Consider the following 20,651-nt stretch of genomic DNA (forward strand, 5'->3'; position numbering starts at 1 on the left):
AATAAATACTATTTAATAAAACGTTTATTTGGCTAATTCCAAATAAAAATTTATTAAATATTAATAAAATTTTCTTACATACTAATAAAAATTTTCTTAACTACTAATATACGTTTTATTAAACACTAATAAAATTTTATTAAATACCAATAAACTTTTCTACTCACTCAGATTTTGAAATTTAACAAATTAACTGCCCGGGAAAAAATGATCAGACCTGATCAGACATGAACAGGCATGAGTCTTCAGCCCTGATCAGACATGAAAAATGACCATGCCTGATCAGGCATGAATTGACCTGATCAGGCCTGATCAGACATGGTCAGGTCTGAAAACCCATTACTATTTTTAATTAATTATTTTGCTTAATTTTATGGTTGTAGTACTTGATAGAGTCGTACGCAATTCTCTATAATAAAATAAAATAAAAAAAAAAAATAATTACATATTATTGTAAGGATGTAACACCAGCGGTCAACCATCCAACTACCAACCATGCTCAATGCTGTTTAACTCTGGTGTTATCCGTTTGCCTTGAATTTCCCGCCTGCTGTGCTGCTATATTAGATGTAACAATTCTATGAAGTACATAGAGTATCGAATAAGTTTATGATAAATATAATGTTAAAATTGGTTTTATAATATATTTTGATAGTCCTAATTTATTTATGTAACCGAATCTCATTATAATATCACATTTATTTAAATAATATAATAAGTAATGATTTTCATATTAGGCAGGAGCAGAGCAGACCATAACATCCCATAGAAAATGTAATAAATTTTTTATTTCAAAATTATTTAAATAAACGTAATGTTAAAAATAATTTTGCACTTTTTGTGATGACCAAAAATTTTTTTCGTCAAAGAAAAAATTTTTATCATATCTCTGACTATAGTCAGAGAGGAACAGTCATAAACAGGCATGGTCAGACATGAATAGACATGAACAGGTATGAACAGGCCTGAGCGTATTTAACACTTCAGACATGAACAGGCATGGACAGGTCTGATCAGGCATGGAGAGGTCTGATCAGGCATGGACAGGCCTGAACGTATTTAACACTTTAGACATGAACAGACATGAGCAGGCATGGATAGGTCTGGTCAGGCATGGACAGGCCTGATCAGGCCTGAGCGTATTTAGTACTCCAGATATGAGCAGGCATGAACAGAACTGATCAGGCATGATCATGTATAACTTCAGGCCTGGTCATACATGAACAGGCATGATCAGGTCTAATTTCAGGCCTGATCATACATGAACAGGCATGGTCAGGTCTGATCATTTTTTCCCGGGTGATGAGAGTTCAAAGTTATTAAATAAAATGAAAAGAGAAGCAGAAAACCTGACAATTTAGAAGAGCTTTTGTAAAAAATAAAGACTGTTTTCATAAATTCAATAGAGTATTTATTTATTTTTATTATTTAAATATAATAAAAACTTTCACATGTCTACGATATTTGTTCAATATATATCATACTTAAATAATTAATTAACGAATACATTAGAAGTAGTCTATTTTAATATGTTTTATAAATATTAGCGTATTCTAAATTTATAATTGACATATTATTTTTTATAAAATCGATTAAAAAAATTTATTAGAAATTAACACTCAAGTACCACTTCAGCTATAATATACCTCCAACATTACGAGCGAGATTAATATCACTTTATTCACTGACTTTAATTGAAATCAATTAGAGTATCTTTGGTTTAGTGAAAATTTATTTACCATAAAAATAGATATCAACATTTTACTTATTAAATGTTTTAATATATTTTCAACAGCTTTTAATTATTTTGAGAAAACCATAGCTACTCTAATTGATTAAAAATTTTAAACCCACTTGTTCCTGATATTTTTTTAGTATTTTTACCCTTAGTCCAGCTTTTGGAATCAACTCTTTGATTTCTTCTTGACTACTTAAAGTGATGTAGTCGTCGAAGGTTTCAAAATCGTTTAATTCATGTTCTATACAGACAAGATATAAGTCGGGAGTAAACAAATAGGTTAGGTTAGGATGTTTCATTGGAAAATCTTATTTACTATTTATTAAAAAGTTTTACTGTGAAAATTTATTATAATTAATAAAAATTAATATTTTGTTATGGAACATGAATTATGTATATTAATTAAAAATAATTTTTTTAACAACTTACCTGAAAAAATAGACTACAAAGATAATAATTGCCAATCCTCTAACAACTTTTTTATGTGTTTTAGCACATTTAACTTCTATATTTTTATATATTTTAATAAATTAAAAAAATCGATAAATATTTATTTATTTTTTGTTTGAATTATTATTTTATTGTAATAATTCAAGAGCGAGTACAAACTGCGCGAATTTGTGACAGCAAACGAACGCGACACTCGTGGTTATTTTAATAAACACATATTAGTATTTAATAAAATTTTATTAAATACTAATAAAATTTTATTAGTCTTTCAGAAAATTTTATTTATATGAAATATAATTTTATTAATATTAACTAAGTTTTTTTTTCAAGTCCAAATAAACTTTTTTATTACTCTTGAATAAAATTTTCTCTCAGTGCGGTTTGGGAATGCCGCAAAGATTCGGTATTTATACCATATAAATGCTGTATGTTTACCGTAATACTTCAGTTAGTTTAGCCAGTATTTTTGCCGAATTATTACAAAAAAAAAAAATGCTTGCCATAAGATGAACGGTGTGGCTTCATGTATATAGAATAAGCGAAAGAGAAATTGAGTATAGACCGGGTATCTCAAATGGTAGAGTAGCTGACATGTCCTCGGAAGGTTCTGGGTTCGAAACCCAGTCCAAGCTATCTGAATTTTTTCTAGCAGATTCTATAACCCCTGTTGAAAAACTCCAATAAGATTCCATCAAAAGCGACAAAAGCCACTTAAAAAACAATAAAATTTATGGATCTAAGCAATGTTTCAAATAATTATAATTGATCAAAATATTACATATCAAAGTGTTTGAAAAATAGTTGACTATGCAAATCAGTCCTAAAAAACACTTCCCTATCGTAAGACTCTCTTAGTTCAAAAATTGATTTTTTAAAACTCTCCAAGCACTACAGAAAATTTTAACTTTGCAGACACCGCCTTACATAATGATTTTTAATTATTTAAATTTTATTCGTAATTACTTTTTGTCATGCTGGTAAATTATTCTTCTATTTTTCAACCCAATAAATATGGTTACGAAGTAGTCGAAATCAAGATTGTTTCACTTTTTCATTGACGACATCTTTTAAAATATTCAACTGAAAATTACTAAATGTGTATTTACCTATTTAATGAGTAGTACATATATTTCACTTAGATAAACTAAAAGTATCAATTCTCATCTTCTTCATCATTGCATATGCAATTATATTAAGAAATGAAAATTACGTTTGTTCGTCATAATGAATCGTTCTAGACTGTTCGATTGTTGGTAAAGAACTATCCTAACGTTATGGTATGATCTTTAATGTGTTTATGAATATTCCAAGGTTATAGTTTTGCATTGTGTATCAACAAATACCGGTTAGCTATTACCGTTACTTTACTTACGAATAATAATTCAGACATTGACATTCGTACGATTAGCTAAAAAATGAAATGAGTGGAATAAAAAAGAAGAAAATTATGTTTTTTTTTTTAAGTTCTCTGGCACGCAGAAATAGTTTTATTGTCAGTTGAACAACGATTTAACGAGTTTGTTAAAATGTAATTGTATGGTTGACGTACGATGAAAGATCGCAAATTTAAGAAACAGTCATTTAACTGCTAATTATTCGAACATTTACTTATAACAACGGATACAAATAGTTACAATACACGAGAGTAAGTCTTTGGAATAATAATTTTATGAAAACCTAAATTCGTAATATTGTAGATGATTACCGATGAAAATGTTTTTATGTATGGCTAATTTTCATGTTATTCTTATACATAGCCTGATAAAGCCAATTTTCAATTTTTTAACTTTCCACTAAGAAAATTAAAAATTTTCAAAAATTGAGTTTCTATCAGATCTCGACGTTTTGAGGTCCTAGGAAGCTTCTCTGAATATTTTTACGATGATGTCCGTACGCGCGCGCGCGCGTGCGCGCGTGTGTGTGTGTGTGTGTGTGTGTGTGTGTGTGTGACACCCTCTTATAACTTTTGAACGGCTTGACCGATTGGAACGAACTAAACGGGGTTCCGAAGAGTTCCACCAAACTTAGATTTCTTGAAAAGTTGAACCGATTCAGATCGGAAGATTTGAAAATTTTAAAAATTGTGTTCGATGAAAGTTCTATCAGACTTTTGATTTCAAATGGCTGATAAGCATAGAATAGATATTTCTTTAAGCTTGGAGAGCTCACAATGACACGGGAATTATATTTTTGAGCTCGAAGAGCTATTGACAGGTAATAATGTATGTTAAACGTTCATAACTTCCCGCTATTATCAATCTTGCAACGTTTGAAAATTTACGTATTATTATTTTAAATTCTTCGATTTCAGAAGTACAACAATTCCTCATTTTCGAGCTATTCAAGCTTAAAAATTTAATTGTTCTATTCATAAAACATATGATAAAACATATCTTCTGTACGAATAAACTGATTTTAATTAGATTTACAGGGTACAAAGTAGTTCTTTAAAAACAAGAAAATAGCTTCTTCGCAGTATTTGCGTTGAAAAAATATTTGAAAGTATTGTAAGTGTTACGTGCGGGGACGACACAAATGCAATCGAATGCTTGTTTTTACAATCAGACAACTAAATGCCTTTATCTTAGGAGTTGCAATCACACTTATTGACGAATCTCGTTGGTGTAGGAACTTATTGATTAATGAACCCTAAGGGGATGACCATCAGAAATTACTTACGATTTAAGAATATCAAATAGTTGTTTATTCTTCTGACAATACACTCATGATATTGTTACTGAATACCACTCTATTGTATCGTTACGGTTAGTATGGGTCGTTGAAGGATATTTGAGCACTTGTGTTGAGACTGAAACCTTGAGTTGACTCGGCGTTGAGGATAATGTTTTGAGTTGGTTCGACGTTGAAATCTCTGGGCGATGAAGTTTGGATGGAGAGTCCTCCGATATTGAATTCACGGTGTTGGACTAGTTAGTATGTTGTTGGATAATGATTGATCGTCAACCACGATGCTTGGGTTGATGAATGATGTAGTCAAATGTAGTAATTATAATTTGAGAACATTTTTAATTATGAATTTGGAATCAATGCTTGATTTCGTTGAACTTTAGGTATAAGGTAAAGTACCCAGTAGTTGAATGGGTTTCAAAGAAAAACGTATTTGATCCTACCTTTAATATAGAAAGATGTAATTATTAGTTCAAATTAGTATTTTTTACAAAAATATAAATGATTTTGAATTGATTAAAGCGCAAAATAACGCAAATAATTGAATAATTATATTTTTACAACGTTTTTAAGATAGACTATGAAAGAAGTAGTAGTTGAACGATCAGTTCTGACAAGCCGCAGTACTTGTTCAACACTCCGGGAGCAGTAGTTAAACAAGTAAAATATATGGCAATGGGCACACCATAAATTTTCAACGTTTCATTGAAATATCAAAAAAATTATAACATATTATTGATTAATATGAAAAATAACGCTGAGAATATTTAATATATTGATTTTAAAATGAGAAATATTTCTATTTAATTTTTTAATAACATTTTTCATGAATAACAAAGCAAATTTTCAATTATAAATAAAAAAAACTCAATTCAAAACGTTCAATAATTTTGAACTACATTTATTTTTAGCTATAAAACTTATTTAATTTGCCATAATTGATATAAATCACTAGTCTATAAACCTATTAGAGGTTAGAGTGCGGTTAAAATTATACGGCCTCAGCTTGTTCAACTTCTGGGTACCGCTTGGAAAATTTGGAGGTATAGTTGAGCGCTAAAATTTAATATAAAAATTTTAGTTTATGTCTTTGCAAAAAATATATAATATTGAGAAAAGACTATTTTATTGAGTGGTACAATTTTTTTTACTTAAAATGATGAAGTACCGTTTTTTTTTTCTGATTGTTCGGTTTACGGTTTAGTACCTTTTTCATGAAAAAAATAGCATCTATCGGCTATTCTCAATATGTCAACTTTAAAGTTAAAAAACATATAATTTTTTTTATTTATAATTGAAAAAACTCATAGAAATCAATTACTGTATCATTGAAAAATTATAACATGTGAATATTACTCATAATATATACTTGGATTTTCTATAACAATTCTAAAAGTCTGTTCAACTACTGGTCCCATTTTGAGAAGTGTTCAAGTACTGGGTACTTTACCTTATATTGAATAAAAATATACTCGTTGTTGGAACTTGGTCGTATGAGATATTATTTAAGACTGAGCTGATGACAATCGTCAAAAGGTTCCCCGTATGGGAATATTTGATAATAAACTGCCGTGTGTTCGGCGAATGGTTTCTCGTATGTAATGACATTTGATATATGACTGACTGTGCTTACCCCGAGGAGCTTGCGTTTTTATACACTCACGAAGGAGTAAAACTCTTGATTAGCGATGGTAGTATATTCCCCCAAATTTCCATATACTTAGGCTAGTGATGGTGGCAAACCCCTTCGGTTTTTGTTAATTTCTTAATTGTGTCCATCTCTTTATATTAAAATTTCTTGACAGTATTGGTCTGTAGATGGCCTTCACCTGGAGCGACGGATTGTAGTTAGTCGCCCCCCAATGACCATCAGCGTTTTTCGTGGAGAAGTGGAGCTCTGATCAGTAGTGGTGGGACATCTCTTACCAGGGGTGATAAAACATCCCCTTTTGTCTACAATAGGGATTGTATCTTCTTTTCGAAGATTTCTGGCGCCGTACACGGAGATACCTGGCGCCATGGCTCGTCTGGTGACCTTCATCTCGGAGTAAAGCCTATTCTCGCTTTGTTTTCTGTTCTCCTCTATCTTTCTCTTAGTTTTCAGTTGTGAGGGTGTCACTTTGACTCTTGTGTCCACTCCTCCATTGACACTCCCAAATCAATACTAAGACTTTTTCATCTGCTTTCTTCTATCCTGATCCTTTCATCTATTTATTTTACAGTGGGAATATTTACAATTACTTAATAATTTGACCGAAATTTCTAACCGTAACATAAGTCTATTCAACTAAAAATTTAAAAGTTCTTTAAAAAAATACATTTTTCGAAATTTTTTATCAATGATTCCTCTCGAACAAATCAAACGATTTCAAAGCAGTTTGCTATAATAAACATTGTTGTATGAGGTTGAGAGCAGGTTAGTTTCTATAGGGTAGAATTGATTCAAATTTGCATATAATTTTGGGATAATAGAACCTCTTGTAAGGCTGCAAGCTATATCTCGATTAATTTGATTAGCCGTAGTGTGTTGCAGAGAGATCTATTGAGAGATGTGTTGATGCCATTTTTTGAAGAGGACATTTGAATTTAAGTAATTATATGATAAAGATAAGCAATTTTTAACTTCAGACCAAGAAAAATTAAAATTTTTTTAAATTCAGGGAGTTATTGGTTTTATCCCGTTTTGCGAAAAGTCGAAAATCAAGTTTTCATTAGGTTTAAATGTTTTGAGTTACTAGAAATTTTCTCTGACTATTTTAACGGTGAAGTCTATGCGGCCGTATATGTGTGTTTGTGTAAATCTTTCACAACTTCGGAACGGCTCCGTACCGACCTTTGACATTCCAAAGAGCATCGTTGCCATCAAATTTCCTGACAATTTGAACCAATTCTAATCCGTAAATTTTGGGAAATCTCAAATCTAAACGGCTATGTTGATCAATTCCAAAAGCTAATCAGCTCTTAATCTTGAGAAATCACGTGAATAGTCGCCAGATCATTCACAATCGGTTGATTCGTTCATGAGTTATCAAAAACGAAAAATTTTAAAAGTGTTTTTTTTTTTTTACATAACTTCGATATTTCTTCTCGGATCGTTTTTGATGTAATAATATAACTACATGAGCTCAAAAAAACACGTCAATCGTTTCAAAAACCATGGAAATCAATTAATTAGTTCGAAAGATATCACTGTCGAAACAATTTAAAAAAAATTCGGAAAATGTTTGACCCTAAAAGCTATCCCTGCAACTTCCCGCTAATTCCATACTTGAGCGCTCGAGATTGCACCTATTACGTTTTTGAGCTCTTCAAGCTCAAAAATATAATTTTCGGGCCATTTCGAGCTCTTCGAGCTCAAAAGTCAGAAAGAAGTTTTATAGAACACCATTTTTTTAATATTCAAACCGGAATAACTTTTGAGTGGAATAACCGATTCTTTCGCAGTTGACGGCATTCAACGCAGTTCTTAAAGCTTTTTGAAAAATTTAAAATGCGCGAACTAGTGAAACTAAAAATTTTATAAAAATTCTGAAAAAAACTCTTTTTTCCATTTTTCTCGACAGCGATATCTCACGAAAGAATCAACCGATTTTGACTGGGCCGGTGGCGATCGACGTGGTTTTTTGATGTTAAGAGCTGACTAGTTTTTGGAATTAATCAGTCTAGCCGTTCAGAAGATATTTCAAAAAAACAAATTTTTTTAAACCATTATTCATACCGACCAGAAATAGTCATATAGATCAATCTATAAAAGATTTATTGAAATTATAAATAATGTGATCTAGGCTTAAATATCAGTCATCGATTTTGTTCATTGTTGTAAATTCAATAAGCAAGTAATAGTTATATGGAATGATATTGATTTATTTAATGATAATTTATGTACACTATATGGAATATTCCAAGAATAGAAATAAAAAAAAAAATAACAAAATTCCTTGATCTTGAATTAAAAAAAAAATGATGTGTTTAATTCTGAAAGATAGAATAGAATCAATATAATGTCATTAATACTTATTGATATTAATTGTATCGCTTCATGGCTCATGAACATTTTTCACATTGAACATAAAATTTTATTTTTTCCATTTAATAGTGCAAATCGTTTTTAAAGAAATTTTTGTGTGTAATCCATTTTATACGCAGTAAAGTATCTTATCAGCTTAAATAACATTAATTTAATACAAAAGATAATAGGAATAATTTTTCAATCCACCGTACTTACTGTCAATTTCAAATTTTTGTTTCAACTTGCTATAGAATAATTATAACTCAAATTCTATACTTAATCATCCTCTTGCATAGCTTCAGTATTGCCGTTGGTTCCTAAAATAAAAACGATAATTTTAAAATCAGTAAACAGTAATTGTTCAATTATGCATGAACATCAATATGATTCTGCTTAATATTACAATATATTTATAATTTTAAAATGTATTTAAATATATTAATACTTATTGGAATTATCAAAAACTTAAATTATTATTATCATTATTACTATGTTGATTTCAAAGATCAATAGGTTTATAATTTGAATATTTAGACTTGAAAAATTAATTTACATAATCGACTTGAACTCTCGATTACATTTGCAATGTGAAAACTAAACAACTAATAACATGTTTGATTTTTGCTTATCATTTTTTCATCATAATTATGAATTATAAATTTATATTACCGTTTTGTAGATGTTCTTCCGTAGGGAAGTTACCGGATTGAAGTAGTTTGCCTAGTCGTTTTACTTCATCTAATGATGTTGCATTGGAGATAGCATTCTTAATTTTATTTTTCTCAGCAGTACTCATTAATGGTTTATCGGAATTGCCCATAGCTGCTTGCATTTTAGCCTTTTTAGCTATTTCTCGTGCCATTTCTTTGCCTCGCTTACTGTGGAAGTATTCAACAGCCTCTTCTCTATCTTTCATCTTGATTTTTCGACAATCCAGTACGCGAAGTTGTGGGAATCTGTATATTATGTATTGTCTGTACTGTGGTTTAGCTGATACTGGATTTTGTAATAGACACAAATGCTGAAGATTTTTTAGAGGGATCAAAGGATCCAAATCGCCTAATTCTTGTATCATATTTCCAGTAAGTATTAACATTTCTAAATTGGGTATGTAATTTTCTAAACCTTCAGAGATTCTAACAATTCTGTTATTGTTAAAAAATAATGTTTTAATTCTTTTTAAGAATGGAAAGCCATCTAATTTTCTGATGTCATTATCGGAAAAATCTATTGTATCAAATTGATCCTAGAAAAAAAAAGTTAATTAATGATATTTTTTAACAACAAAAAAAAATTTATAATAAAATACGAATGAACTTACGAGTGTAGCTCCCAAATTTTCAATTGTTGGTATCTTATAACCTGAAGCAAATAAAAAATATTTTTAATTATTCTTTGGATTATAATTAAAATCATTAAATTGACGACTTATTGTATAATTGTCAATTATAAAGTATGTACTTAAAAAAAGGAGTCTACTCATTTTTAGTCGAAAAAACCTAAGTTTTTTTGAAGTTATACTTCTTTAGGCGCGTTATGAAAAAATGATGAGAGTGAAATTTTAAGATGCGCGCGCACCTGTGACACAAAATTAACAGTATGAAGCCGTCTGCTTAACCGCTCATTAAGTCTCGAAAAAAAAGCTACCAACAAAATAGGAATTGAACCTCGATATTAGTCGCGCATATTGGTACGCTCGTCACCTCTGATCACTGTTTTCATATTTATAATATTTATCAACATGTCTTTAGTTTATACATTCACAACACGTGTTTGAGTTTCATACAAGTGCGAATTATATATGTGCTAATAAATTATATTCAGTAGTGATTTAAATTGAATATTTTGATTGATATTACTTACTATTTGTGAATATTAGTGAAAAAAATTGTGCTTATATACTTTTTCAAGTGCTCCAATATAATTGAGGTTAACTATCCGTATGTATTATTTATTGATATAAATTAAAATACTTTTATTTAATATAATTAATACTAAATATTATTAAATTATTAATGTTAAATACTTATTATTGGTTATTTAATATTCACAAAATAAAGAAATAAATTTAATAAAACATTTAATAAAAAGTTTGTGATAAAAATTAAAATTGAACATCAAATTATAATATTAATTTTTAATATTTGCTATTAAATTGAATAAATAATAAATATTTATAAAAATAACTAAATAAATTTAATGAAAACTTTTTGATAAAAATGAAAAGTGAATATTAAATTAAGAAATCAATAAAAATATTTAAAAATGACCAACCTTAAATTCGATTTTTGAATTTATTATTAAATTTATTTTTAAAATATTAAATAATCAATAATAAACATTTAAAATTAAGAATCTTATAATATTTAGTACAAATTTTGTCTTATATATTTATTATTCTCTAAATTTTGTTTTTAATAATTATATATATCTATATATAATAATAATATATATATATATATATATATATATATATATATATATATATATATATATATATATATATATATATATATATATATATATATTATTATTATTATTATTATATATTATTATTAATAATATATTATTATATTATTTAAATTTATATTAAATATATTATTATATAAATATATTAATTTTCAATTTTTAATATTAATTATTGATATCTAAGATCAATCTAAGATTCTTTTAGTTTAAATTTGATGACTATTAATGGTACTATTCAATTTCTGTTCTAGTTTTCAAGATGGGTAAAACAAATGCGGAACACTGTAAAAACTATTACAATCGAAAAAAAGCTGCCAAAGAAGCTGAAAAAATTCGACAAGGCTTTTCCGTAGAAAAACCAATAAAAAAACAGGAGCAGAACGTACTCGTGCTTATAGGCTGCGAAAAATAATGCTTTCACAAGCAAACGAATCATCCGTGACTGACATTTCATCTATCCCGTCAACTTCAAATTCACGAATAAGGACTTTTGAACCATCATTTCAGTTAGCTACCACCAGTGTTAGTACAAATCGTCCAGATGTCTCAACGGTGTCCAGTACTGGTATTGCTGATCATGATGGTGATAATTTACATGATTCATTTTTATCTACTTCAACACACGACAATCGCAACTCTATAATTGTACAAGCTGAGGTGCATATGGCTAATTCTCCTGTGCTGTATAATCACAGTACAGCAGAAAACGTTTTGAAGTTATACTTCTTTAGGCGCGTTATGAAAAATTGATGAGAGAGAAATTTTACGATGCGCGCGCACACCGTGACACAAAATTAACAGAAATGAAGTTGCCCACTAAATCGCTCATTAAGTTGAGGAAAAAATGCTACCAACAAAACAGAAATAGAACCTCTATTAGTGGCGCATGTTGGCACGCACGCCGCTTGTGTTCACTGTGTATTTATATTTATATTATTTATCCACATGCTTGGAGTTTCTACATTTAAAACACGTGTCATAATCAGAAGTGATTTGAATTAAATATTTAAATCAATACTAATTAATATTAGAAAATATTTGTGAAAAAACTGTGCTCATCAACCTTCCTAAGTGCTCCAATACAATTTAGATTAACTCTATCTGTATGTATTATTTAGTAATATAAATGACAAAATTATTATTTAATATAATTCATACTAAATATTATTAAATTATTAACGTTAAATATTTATTATTAATTATTTAATATTTAAAAAAAAAAAAGAAATAAATTTAATAAAACATTAAGTGAAAAATTTGTGATAAAAAATTAAAATTGAACATCAAATTTAAATATTAATTTCTAATATTTATTATTAAATTGAGTGAATAATATAATAAAATAATTAATAATTAATAATAATAAACATAATTTAAAAACAACATTCGAATAATAATAGAATTTATGTTACACTTAATGTAAGAGAATAATAATAAATATTTATTTATTTAATTTTTCAAATGTAAACTGAACTTTATTGACTATAATAACTCCTTTTCCAGTCTTGGATTATTTTATTGTAATTAATTATTTGCATACAATCAAAAACTATTTTTTTTTAAATGTTAAAAGTATTAAAAAACTATTAAAATTATTATGCCAAAGAAGTATAACTTCTTACACGTGTACATAAGTACACGCACCCTTTTTTTTTTTTCTAAAACGTGTTCACGACTACACTTGAAAACTAAGAAATTTTTCATTAAAATTTTCAATTTTGTGATAAGCAACAATATTTTTAAGAAAATAAAAATTGTATCATAAATGGTGTTTACTAACCTCGAAGGTCCAATTCTCTGTCTCGTACAGGATTTATATACTGCATCGATTGCTGTATCAATTCTGTGGTCAATTTGACCATGTTTATGAGATCTTATGCCACAACTAAACTTTTTAATAAAAAAAACAACAGTTTGTTGAAAATTAGTTCAATCTCAAAATAACTTGAAGTCAACTTGTGCCATGAATTCCCATTAAAATGAATACACTGGCTAAAAGCCGCTATGCCGCTCAATGCCGTTGAGAGACGAGTGAGTATACACATAAAGCCAAAACAGCCATATTGTTATATGTAAAACGAATTTTACTATAGATAGATTTGTTATGTTGCTATTACTGTAGATAGGCTACCCTTAGTTTGTTATAAGCGAAACTTACCAAAAACTAATATATGCGAAAAGACACAAACCGTGCTGTCATCTATCGAAAAATTCTTTTTTCGACTGGAAACGATACGAAGAGGCAAAATTCGATTGGACACATTCCGAAAATAATATTGACAACTTTAATAAATTCTGTTTATCAGAAAATTATTAAATTGAAAAGACAAAATCCGAATCGTCATTAATAGAAAAATTTTTTTTCCGTCTCGCAATAACTGGAAAACTTAACTCTCGATTGGACACTTTCCGAAAATTTTTTCAGATGATAAAAAAAAAACTTCAGTATCGATGAACACCTTTGTACAGTCGGCAATGTGAATTTGAAGTGATAATAGGCAAAATATTTTGGGTAGACATCAGTAGCCCACAATCCGATTACCCAGATCTAACATTGGACAGAATAATTTTACCAGAATTGCGCTTACCCAGATTTCTGAAATACAGTACATCGTTTACCCAGACATCCATTTACCCAGAGTTTCTCTTACCCAGGCATCCGTTAGCGCAGAAGATCGTTTACACAGGCATCCATTCACACAGGTTTCTTTTGCCCAGACTTTTGAATTTTATCTTGGTAGTTCAATACAATTATAGTAGATGGCGACAACATGATCAATTTAAAGTTATTTTTAACTAAATAATAAAAATCAAATGAATTAACGGGAAGACGTCGATTACCTACAGACCGATGAGTCAGATTACCGGTGACTTAGATTCCGATTACCTAGATTTCTATAACCCTGAATCCGATTACCTAAATTGTCGATGACGTAGGATTCCTATGGGGTAAATTACTGATTACCTAGAATTCCTATTACTTAGAATCCGATTGCCTATAATTCTGATAACTTACAATCTCTATCGCATTCTCACCAACTATCTGAGCAAATGTAATCTCGACATTTACAATTTAAAAACGAGCACATAGAGACACCTATAAACTATAAACGGCCTGAAAACAGCAACAACACCACACATCAACAACTATTCCACCATCCAGTGCAACGGCCGAGGCCGAATAGGAAACCTCCCGGAGCCAATAGCAATTATAATAATAATAATAATAATAATAATAATAATAATAATAATAATAATAATAATAATAATAATAATAGGCGCAAGGTAGTCTCGTCCATTTTTTTGTAAACGAGTGTTATTAATAGTATGGAGGGTAGAGATATTATCTCTGTCACGGCAAAAAATTAATAGATAGAGTTAAATAAAAAATTATAAATGTAGAGTTTTCGAAATTGAAAACATGAAGACCTGATGAAAATTCCATGTGTTAAAAAATGTATAAAAATAATTAAACATGATTGTATGAAAACTTATTTAAGTAGTACAACAACAATTACCACAAGTAACTTCTTGACAAAAAAGATGGACAGCCATTAATGTGATCAGAATACTTAACTCATTGTTATGGAATAATTATTTCTAGGTAAATTTTTGAAATATTAATTTGTATTAGAGAAATTATAAAATCATACTAAAATTAGCCAACGTTTAATCATTTGTAAATTTTTAAATTAATTCAATTAAAACTAAAAAAATTTTTTTGAAAAAATTGCACGTATAATTACTCAAATTTTTAACATGTAACATTTTTTAGTTTAATTTCTTTCTAATAATTTATCAATACAATAAATTATAAAAATTTTTAGTTCATGGATAATTTAATTTTTATTATTAAAAAATCTTTTTACTTAAATAATATGTCAAAAAAAAAATATTTATTATATTTATAAAATATAACTATTGCAAGATTTATCACTGAATTTGTTACAAGATAATCTTACAAATTATTGAAAAAGCTGATCTAGCAATTAATAATTTATAATCAATGAACATTATTTCGTGTTGACGAAAGTTTTTTAACATATTTTTTTTTTTTTTTTTTGCTCAGGTAACCACTTGTCAGCTCGTCCGAAGAAATTAAATTTTCTTTTGAATGATGGCAAATTATTCCTGAAAAATGATACATGATGTTGATCATGATCATTTTTGTTTTTTCAGGATCTTCCAATTTTGGGAATTTTACTGATTTTGTAGCGAATTCGGGATAAAATTTATCTATTTTTTGCTTCAATAGAATTTCCGAAAAGTTTATATCATTCACTTTTCTAATTGCAATAATTTTAGATTTTTTTCCATTAATAAAAATTTCTTCATTTTCACAATAACTTCGGGGCAACTGTAATTTAACGGTTTGTGATGCGGCTTTTGAACTCAGAGCTAAGGCAGTTGAAATTTTTAATCCTCCATTACTAATGACATCTTTCTTCTCAGCTGGTTTGGTGTTGGTAACAAATGATGATGGAGGTTGATGTACTTCCACAATAGTTTCAGCAGGTTTAAGAGGAATCTTCAAAACGTCTTTGGTTAAAGGTAAGTTCAGTTTAATTTTTTTCATTAGATTTTCTTTATTACTAATGACATCTTTCTTTTTAGCTGGTTTCGTGTTGGTAATAGAAGATGATGGAGGTTGATGTACTTCCAGAAAGGTTTCTGCGGGCTTAAGAGGAATCTTCAAAACATCTTTGGTTAGAGGTAAGTTCAATTTCATTTTTTTCATTAGATTTTCTGTATTACTAATGACATCTTTCTTCTCAGCTATTTTTTTGTTGGTAGCAGAGGATGATGGAGGTTGGTGTACGTCCACAGTGATTTCAATGGCTTTTGAAACACCATTAGCTGATAAATCATTAGGTGATTCGGGCGCAGGATAGTAAGTTTTTAATGGCACTTGTTGAAAATATTTTGAAATTCTAATCGGAGAATTATTTTTTAAATTTTCTGTTGCGGTTTCCGAAGTAACCGTACATGGTATTGTGGTTTTTGATTGCAATGATTGGAACGGTTGGATTGTCGACTTCATTGACATAAAATTTTTGTTTACCACTTGTTACCCACATGGATTTTGATATATTATATATATATATATATATATATATATATATATATATATATATATATATATATATATATATATATATATGAAAAATTGATGTGGGTATTCTAATAAAAGGTCTCGATGAGTATAATGTCGTGGTGAACTTATACCTTTATAAATGTCAATAGTTCTTAAGATACAATGTAATTTCTTACTTGTGTATTTAGAGATAGAGCATTTTCGAATGAAGTCGAAATACTTATCATAATAAATTGACTATCGGTGAATATTATGTGAAATCTTGAAAAGGCATAAATTCAAGTTAAGATCTTTGCAATGACACTCAATGTTATGAAAAAAAAATTATTTTATCATATGACTATCTTCGAAAAAAAATTTTTCTTATCCTCTTAATATTTATAATAAAATAAATAATAATTACCTTAGTATTATTACAGTCAGTTAAAAATATAATCAGTCGATCAATAAACATGCCCCATCCTCCAGTAGGAGGTAGCCCATACTCCAGAGCAGTGTAGAAATTTTCATCAATCATCTAAGATTCATTATCTTCAGTATCCTTATCCTTGACTTGCTGCTCGAACCGTTCTCTCTGAAAAATAGGATCGTTAAACTCGGTATAAGCATTGCAGCGTTTCTTTTTCATGACGAAGAGCTCAAACCTCTTAGTGTGACCCTTGGCAGACCTGCGCCACTTGGCGAGTGGCGACATGATCTAAGGGTGGTCAGTGATAAACGTTGGGTGAATGCAAGTCTCCTTAATTAAATCTCCCACCAGTTTGTCCAACAAACGTGCGGTGGATCTTGGTGGAGGATACTCGACGTAATGCTTGATGCATAAATCACTCAGGAATTTGTTGGATTCCTCAGGTTTAATTCCTTCGGATCCGGAAACTTGACGACCAGCTTTCTCTTTCAGGGTTATCACTGGCAGTCGTCTCGAGGGAGTGAAATCTATCTCTATGCCTTCGCCTTCCGGACCGTCTGGGTGGTAAACTGGCTTGTGGGTTCCGTGGATATTTTTTACCATACCTGAGACCAGTGTATTGGTTATTGTCATTAGATCGTGGTAGTCGACGTAGGCCATGTAGAACTCACAGAAAGTGAATTCAGGGTTGTGAGTCATGTCTATTCCTTCGTTTCAGAATAAGCGACTGATTTCGTAGACTCGATCGAGTTCTCCGATTATTAACATCTGAAAAATTAATATTTCTTTTTAATTATAAAATTTGGATTTCATTTTTAATAAATTAATAAAAAATTTATAATTAAAAAAATATATTTGTCTTGGATGATAGAGATTTTTTTTTTAATGTAAATTCAGGTCATAGATTATTTTTTAATTAAAAAAATTAAAATTTTATTGATGGACAATTATTTTTAATTATAAATTTTTATATAAAATTTTTTTGCTTTATTTAAAAATTTATATTTTATAGATTTGTCGAGTAATTTTTTTTTGATAAAAAAAAATTATGACTAAAAAAATTTTTTTTTTTAATTCTAAAAAAAATTACAACAGAGCAATTTTATTACTGAGAGAAAGGAAAATTATTTAAATAATACTTTTCAAAAATAAATTATGAAAAAGATATATTGCCTCATATAAAAACACAACTAAAAAATTTTAATTAAAAAAAAAAAATTATAATTTTTAAAAATATGTAAAACTGAAAACATATGAATTTTTCTTTTAATTTTAATAATTTATATTAATAATATAAGTTTTTATTGATTTTTACAATAACTAATAATATTATTGATTAGACTCTTAATAATATAGATTAAAAATATTTTTATATATTTTTTTTTGTTTGATTTACAGACGGAATTAATAAAGTAATTTTAGACGAAGAAATTAATTACAATCGAATTTTGACTACGGGAAAAAAGCCGAAAAGAAGAACACCTCAATTCGTTATAGAAAGACAAAATCATATAAACGCATTAAGACAAGAAATTAGTAATGAAAACATTAGATTTAATATCAAGCAATACTTGAGTATGATTCCAAGATCTCTACAAGAGCTCCAATTGTTATTAAAATCTATTATTGACGATGACGGAGATGAACTAGAAATTTTTGATGTGGCTCCAGAGGAATTAGACATTCCCGAAAAAAAAGAAGCTACAGATAACTATAATGATATATTGTGTGATATTGAAAATATAATACCTCCACAATCTAGTAATCCTTTTTTGGCAAAAAGACAACCCGTAAACACGAAACCAGCTAAAAAGAAAGATGTCATTAGTAATAAAGAAAATCTAATGAAAAAAATTAAACTGAACTTACCTTTAACCAAAGACGTTTTGAAGATTCCTCTTAAACCTGCTGAAACTATTGTGGAAGTACATCAACCTCCATCATCATTTGTTACCAACACCAAACCAGCTGAGAAGAAAGATGTCATTAGTAATGGAGGATTAAAAATTTCAACTGCCTTAGCTCTGAGTTCAAAAGCCGCATCACAAACCGTTAAATTACAGTTGCCCCGAAGTTATTGTGAAAATGAAGAAATTTTTATTAATGGAAAAAAATCTAAAATTATTGCAATTAGAAAAGTGAATGATATAAACTTTTCGGAAATTCTATTGAAGCAAAAAATAGATAAATTTTATCCCGAATTCGCTACAAAATCAGTAAAATTCCCAAAATTGGAAGATCCTGAAAAAACAAAAAATGATCATGATCAACATCATGTATCATTTTTCAGGAATAATTTGCCATCATTCAAAAGAAAATTTAATTTCTTCGGACGAGCTGACAAGTGGTTACCTGAGCAAAAAAAAAAAAAAAAAATATGTTAAAAAACTTTCGTCAACACGAAATAATGTTCATTGATTATAAATTATTAATTGCTAGATCAGCTTTTTCAATAATTTGTAAGATTATCTTGTAACAAATTCAGTGATAAATCTTGCAATAGTTATATTTTATAAATATAATAAATATTTTTTTTTGACATATTATTTAAGTAAAAGATTTTTAATAATAAAAATTAAATTATCCATGAACTAAAAATTTTTATAATTTATTGTATTGATAAATTATTAGAAAGAAATTAAACTAAAAAATGTTACATGTTAAAAATTTGAGTAATTATACGTGCAATTTTTTCAAAAAAATTTTTTTAGTTTTAATTGAATTAATTTAAAAATTTACAAATGATTAAACGTTGGCTAATTTTAGTATGATTTTATAATTTCTCTAATACAAATTAATATTTCAAAAATTTACCTAGAAATAATTATTCCATAACAATGAGTTAAGTATTCTGATCACATTAATGGCTGTCCATCTTTTTGTCAAGAAGTTACTTGTGGTAATTGTTGTTGTTGTACTACTTAAATAAGTTTTCATACAATCATGTTTAATTATTTTTATACATTTTTTAACACATGGAATTTTCATCAGGTCTTCATGTTTTCAATTTCGAAAACTCTACATTTATAATTTTTATTTAACTCTATCTATTAATTTTTTGCCGTGACAGAGATAATATCTCTACCCTCCATACTATTAATAACACTCGTTTACAAAAAAATGGACGAGACTACCTTGCGCCTATTATTATTATTATTATTATTATTATTATTATTATTATTATTATTATTATTATTATTATTATTATTATTATAATTGCTATTGGCTCCGGGAGGTTTCCTATTCGGCCTCGGCCGTTGCACTGGATGGTGGAATAGTTGTTGATGTGTGGTGTTGTTGCTGTTTTCAGGCCGTTTATAGTTTATAGGTGTCTCTATGTGCTCGTTTTTAAATTGTAAATGTCGAGATTACATTTGCTCAGATAGTTGGTGAGAATGCGATAGAGATTGTAAGTTATCAGAATTATAGGCAATCGGATTCTAAGTAATAGGAATTCTAGGTAATCAGTAATTTACCCCATAGGAATCCTACGTCATCGACAATTTAGGTAATCGGATTCAGGGTTATAGAAATCTAGGTAATCGGAATCTAAGTCACCGGTAATCTGACTCATCGGTCTGTAGGTAATCGACGTCTTCCCGTTAATTCATTTGATTTTTATTATTTAGTTAAAAATAACTTTAAATTGATCATGTTGTCGCCATCTACTATAATTGTATTGAACTACCAAGATAAAATTCAAAAGTCTGGGCAAAAGAAACCTGTGTGAATGGATGCCTGTGTAAACGATCTTCTGCGCTAACGGATGCCTGGGTAAGAGAAACTCTGGGTA

The 20,651-nt window shown here is 28.6% G+C and overlaps 3 protein-coding genes and 1 long non-coding RNA gene across 11 annotated transcripts; 2 read left to right on the plus strand and 2 right to left on the minus strand.

Moving 5' to 3' along the window:
• Positions 1-8,719: 8,719 nt before the first annotated feature.
• U2a (small nuclear ribonucleoprotein polypeptide A'-like U2A) lies at positions 8,720-13,391 on the minus strand. 2 transcript variants are annotated; one of them, XR_012480510.1, is made up of 5 exons: positions 13,135-13,391; positions 10,207-10,247; positions 9,555-10,131; positions 9,102-9,202; positions 8,720-8,851 (listed from the first exon to the last, which is right to left on the minus strand). XR_012480510.1 is itself a non-coding variant. In XM_074254588.1 (4 exons), exons 1-4 carry the CDS (start codon positions 13,214-13,216, stop codon positions 9,162-9,164), a joined length of 741 nt encoding a protein of 246 aa, XP_074110689.1. In that variant the 5' UTR covers positions 13,217-13,391; the 3' UTR covers positions 8,926-9,161. The 2 variants fall into 2 exon arrangements, 1 of the variants encoding a protein (XP_074110689.1); XM_074254588.1 differs by lacking the exon at positions 8,720-8,851 and having other exon boundaries at positions 8,926-9,202.
• Positions 10,633-12,449, plus strand: LOC141534938 (uncharacterized). The gene is made up of 2 exons (XR_012480511.1): positions 10,633-10,825; positions 11,606-12,449. It is a non-coding gene; the product is annotated as an uncharacterized LOC141534938 (long non-coding RNA).
• Positions 13,392-15,088: 1,697 nt separating the features above from the next.
• LOC141534627 (uncharacterized) lies at positions 15,089-20,093 on the minus strand. 6 transcript variants are annotated; one of them, XM_074254085.1, is made up of 5 exons: positions 18,728-18,869; positions 18,608-18,664; positions 17,094-17,626; positions 16,853-17,023; positions 15,090-16,389 (listed from the first exon to the last, which is right to left on the minus strand). In XM_074254085.1, exons 4-5 carry the CDS (start codon positions 16,964-16,966, stop codon positions 15,358-15,360), a joined length of 1,146 nt encoding a protein of 381 aa, XP_074110186.1. In that variant the 5' UTR covers positions 16,967-17,023; positions 17,094-17,626; positions 18,608-18,664; positions 18,728-18,869; the 3' UTR covers positions 15,090-15,357. The 6 variants fall into 6 exon arrangements, 5 of the variants coding, with proteins under 5 accessions (XP_074110190.1, XP_074110186.1, XP_074110187.1 ...); XM_074254089.1 differs by lacking the exon at positions 18,728-18,869 and having other exon boundaries at positions 15,089-16,032; positions 18,608-18,681; XM_074254086.1 differs by lacking the exons at positions 18,608-18,664; positions 18,728-18,869 and adding an exon at positions 19,673-20,085.
• On the plus strand, positions 15,865-19,242 carry LOC141534628 (uncharacterized). 2 transcript variants are annotated; one of them, XM_074254091.1, is made up of 3 exons: positions 15,865-15,905; positions 15,969-16,067; positions 18,257-19,242. In XM_074254091.1, the coding sequence occupies exon 3, from the start codon at positions 18,436-18,438 to the stop codon at positions 19,240-19,242; it is 807 nt and encodes a 268-aa protein (XP_074110192.1). In that variant the 5' UTR covers positions 15,865-15,905; positions 15,969-16,067; positions 18,257-18,435. The 2 variants fall into 2 exon arrangements, with proteins under 2 accessions (XP_074110192.1, XP_074110191.1); XM_074254090.1 differs by lacking the exon at positions 15,865-15,905 and adding an exon at positions 16,131-16,245 and having other exon boundaries at positions 16,041-16,067.
• Positions 20,094-20,651: the final 558 nt, after the last annotated feature.

Source organism: Cotesia typhae, unplaced genomic scaffold (assembly GCF_013202065.1).
Source record: "Cotesia typhae breed Kobodo isofemale line unplaced genomic scaffold, CoteBio_Ctyphae scaffold_13, whole genome shotgun sequence".
In the NCBI taxonomy this organism is placed as follows: Eukaryota; Metazoa; Arthropoda; class Insecta; order Hymenoptera; family Braconidae; genus Cotesia; species Cotesia typhae.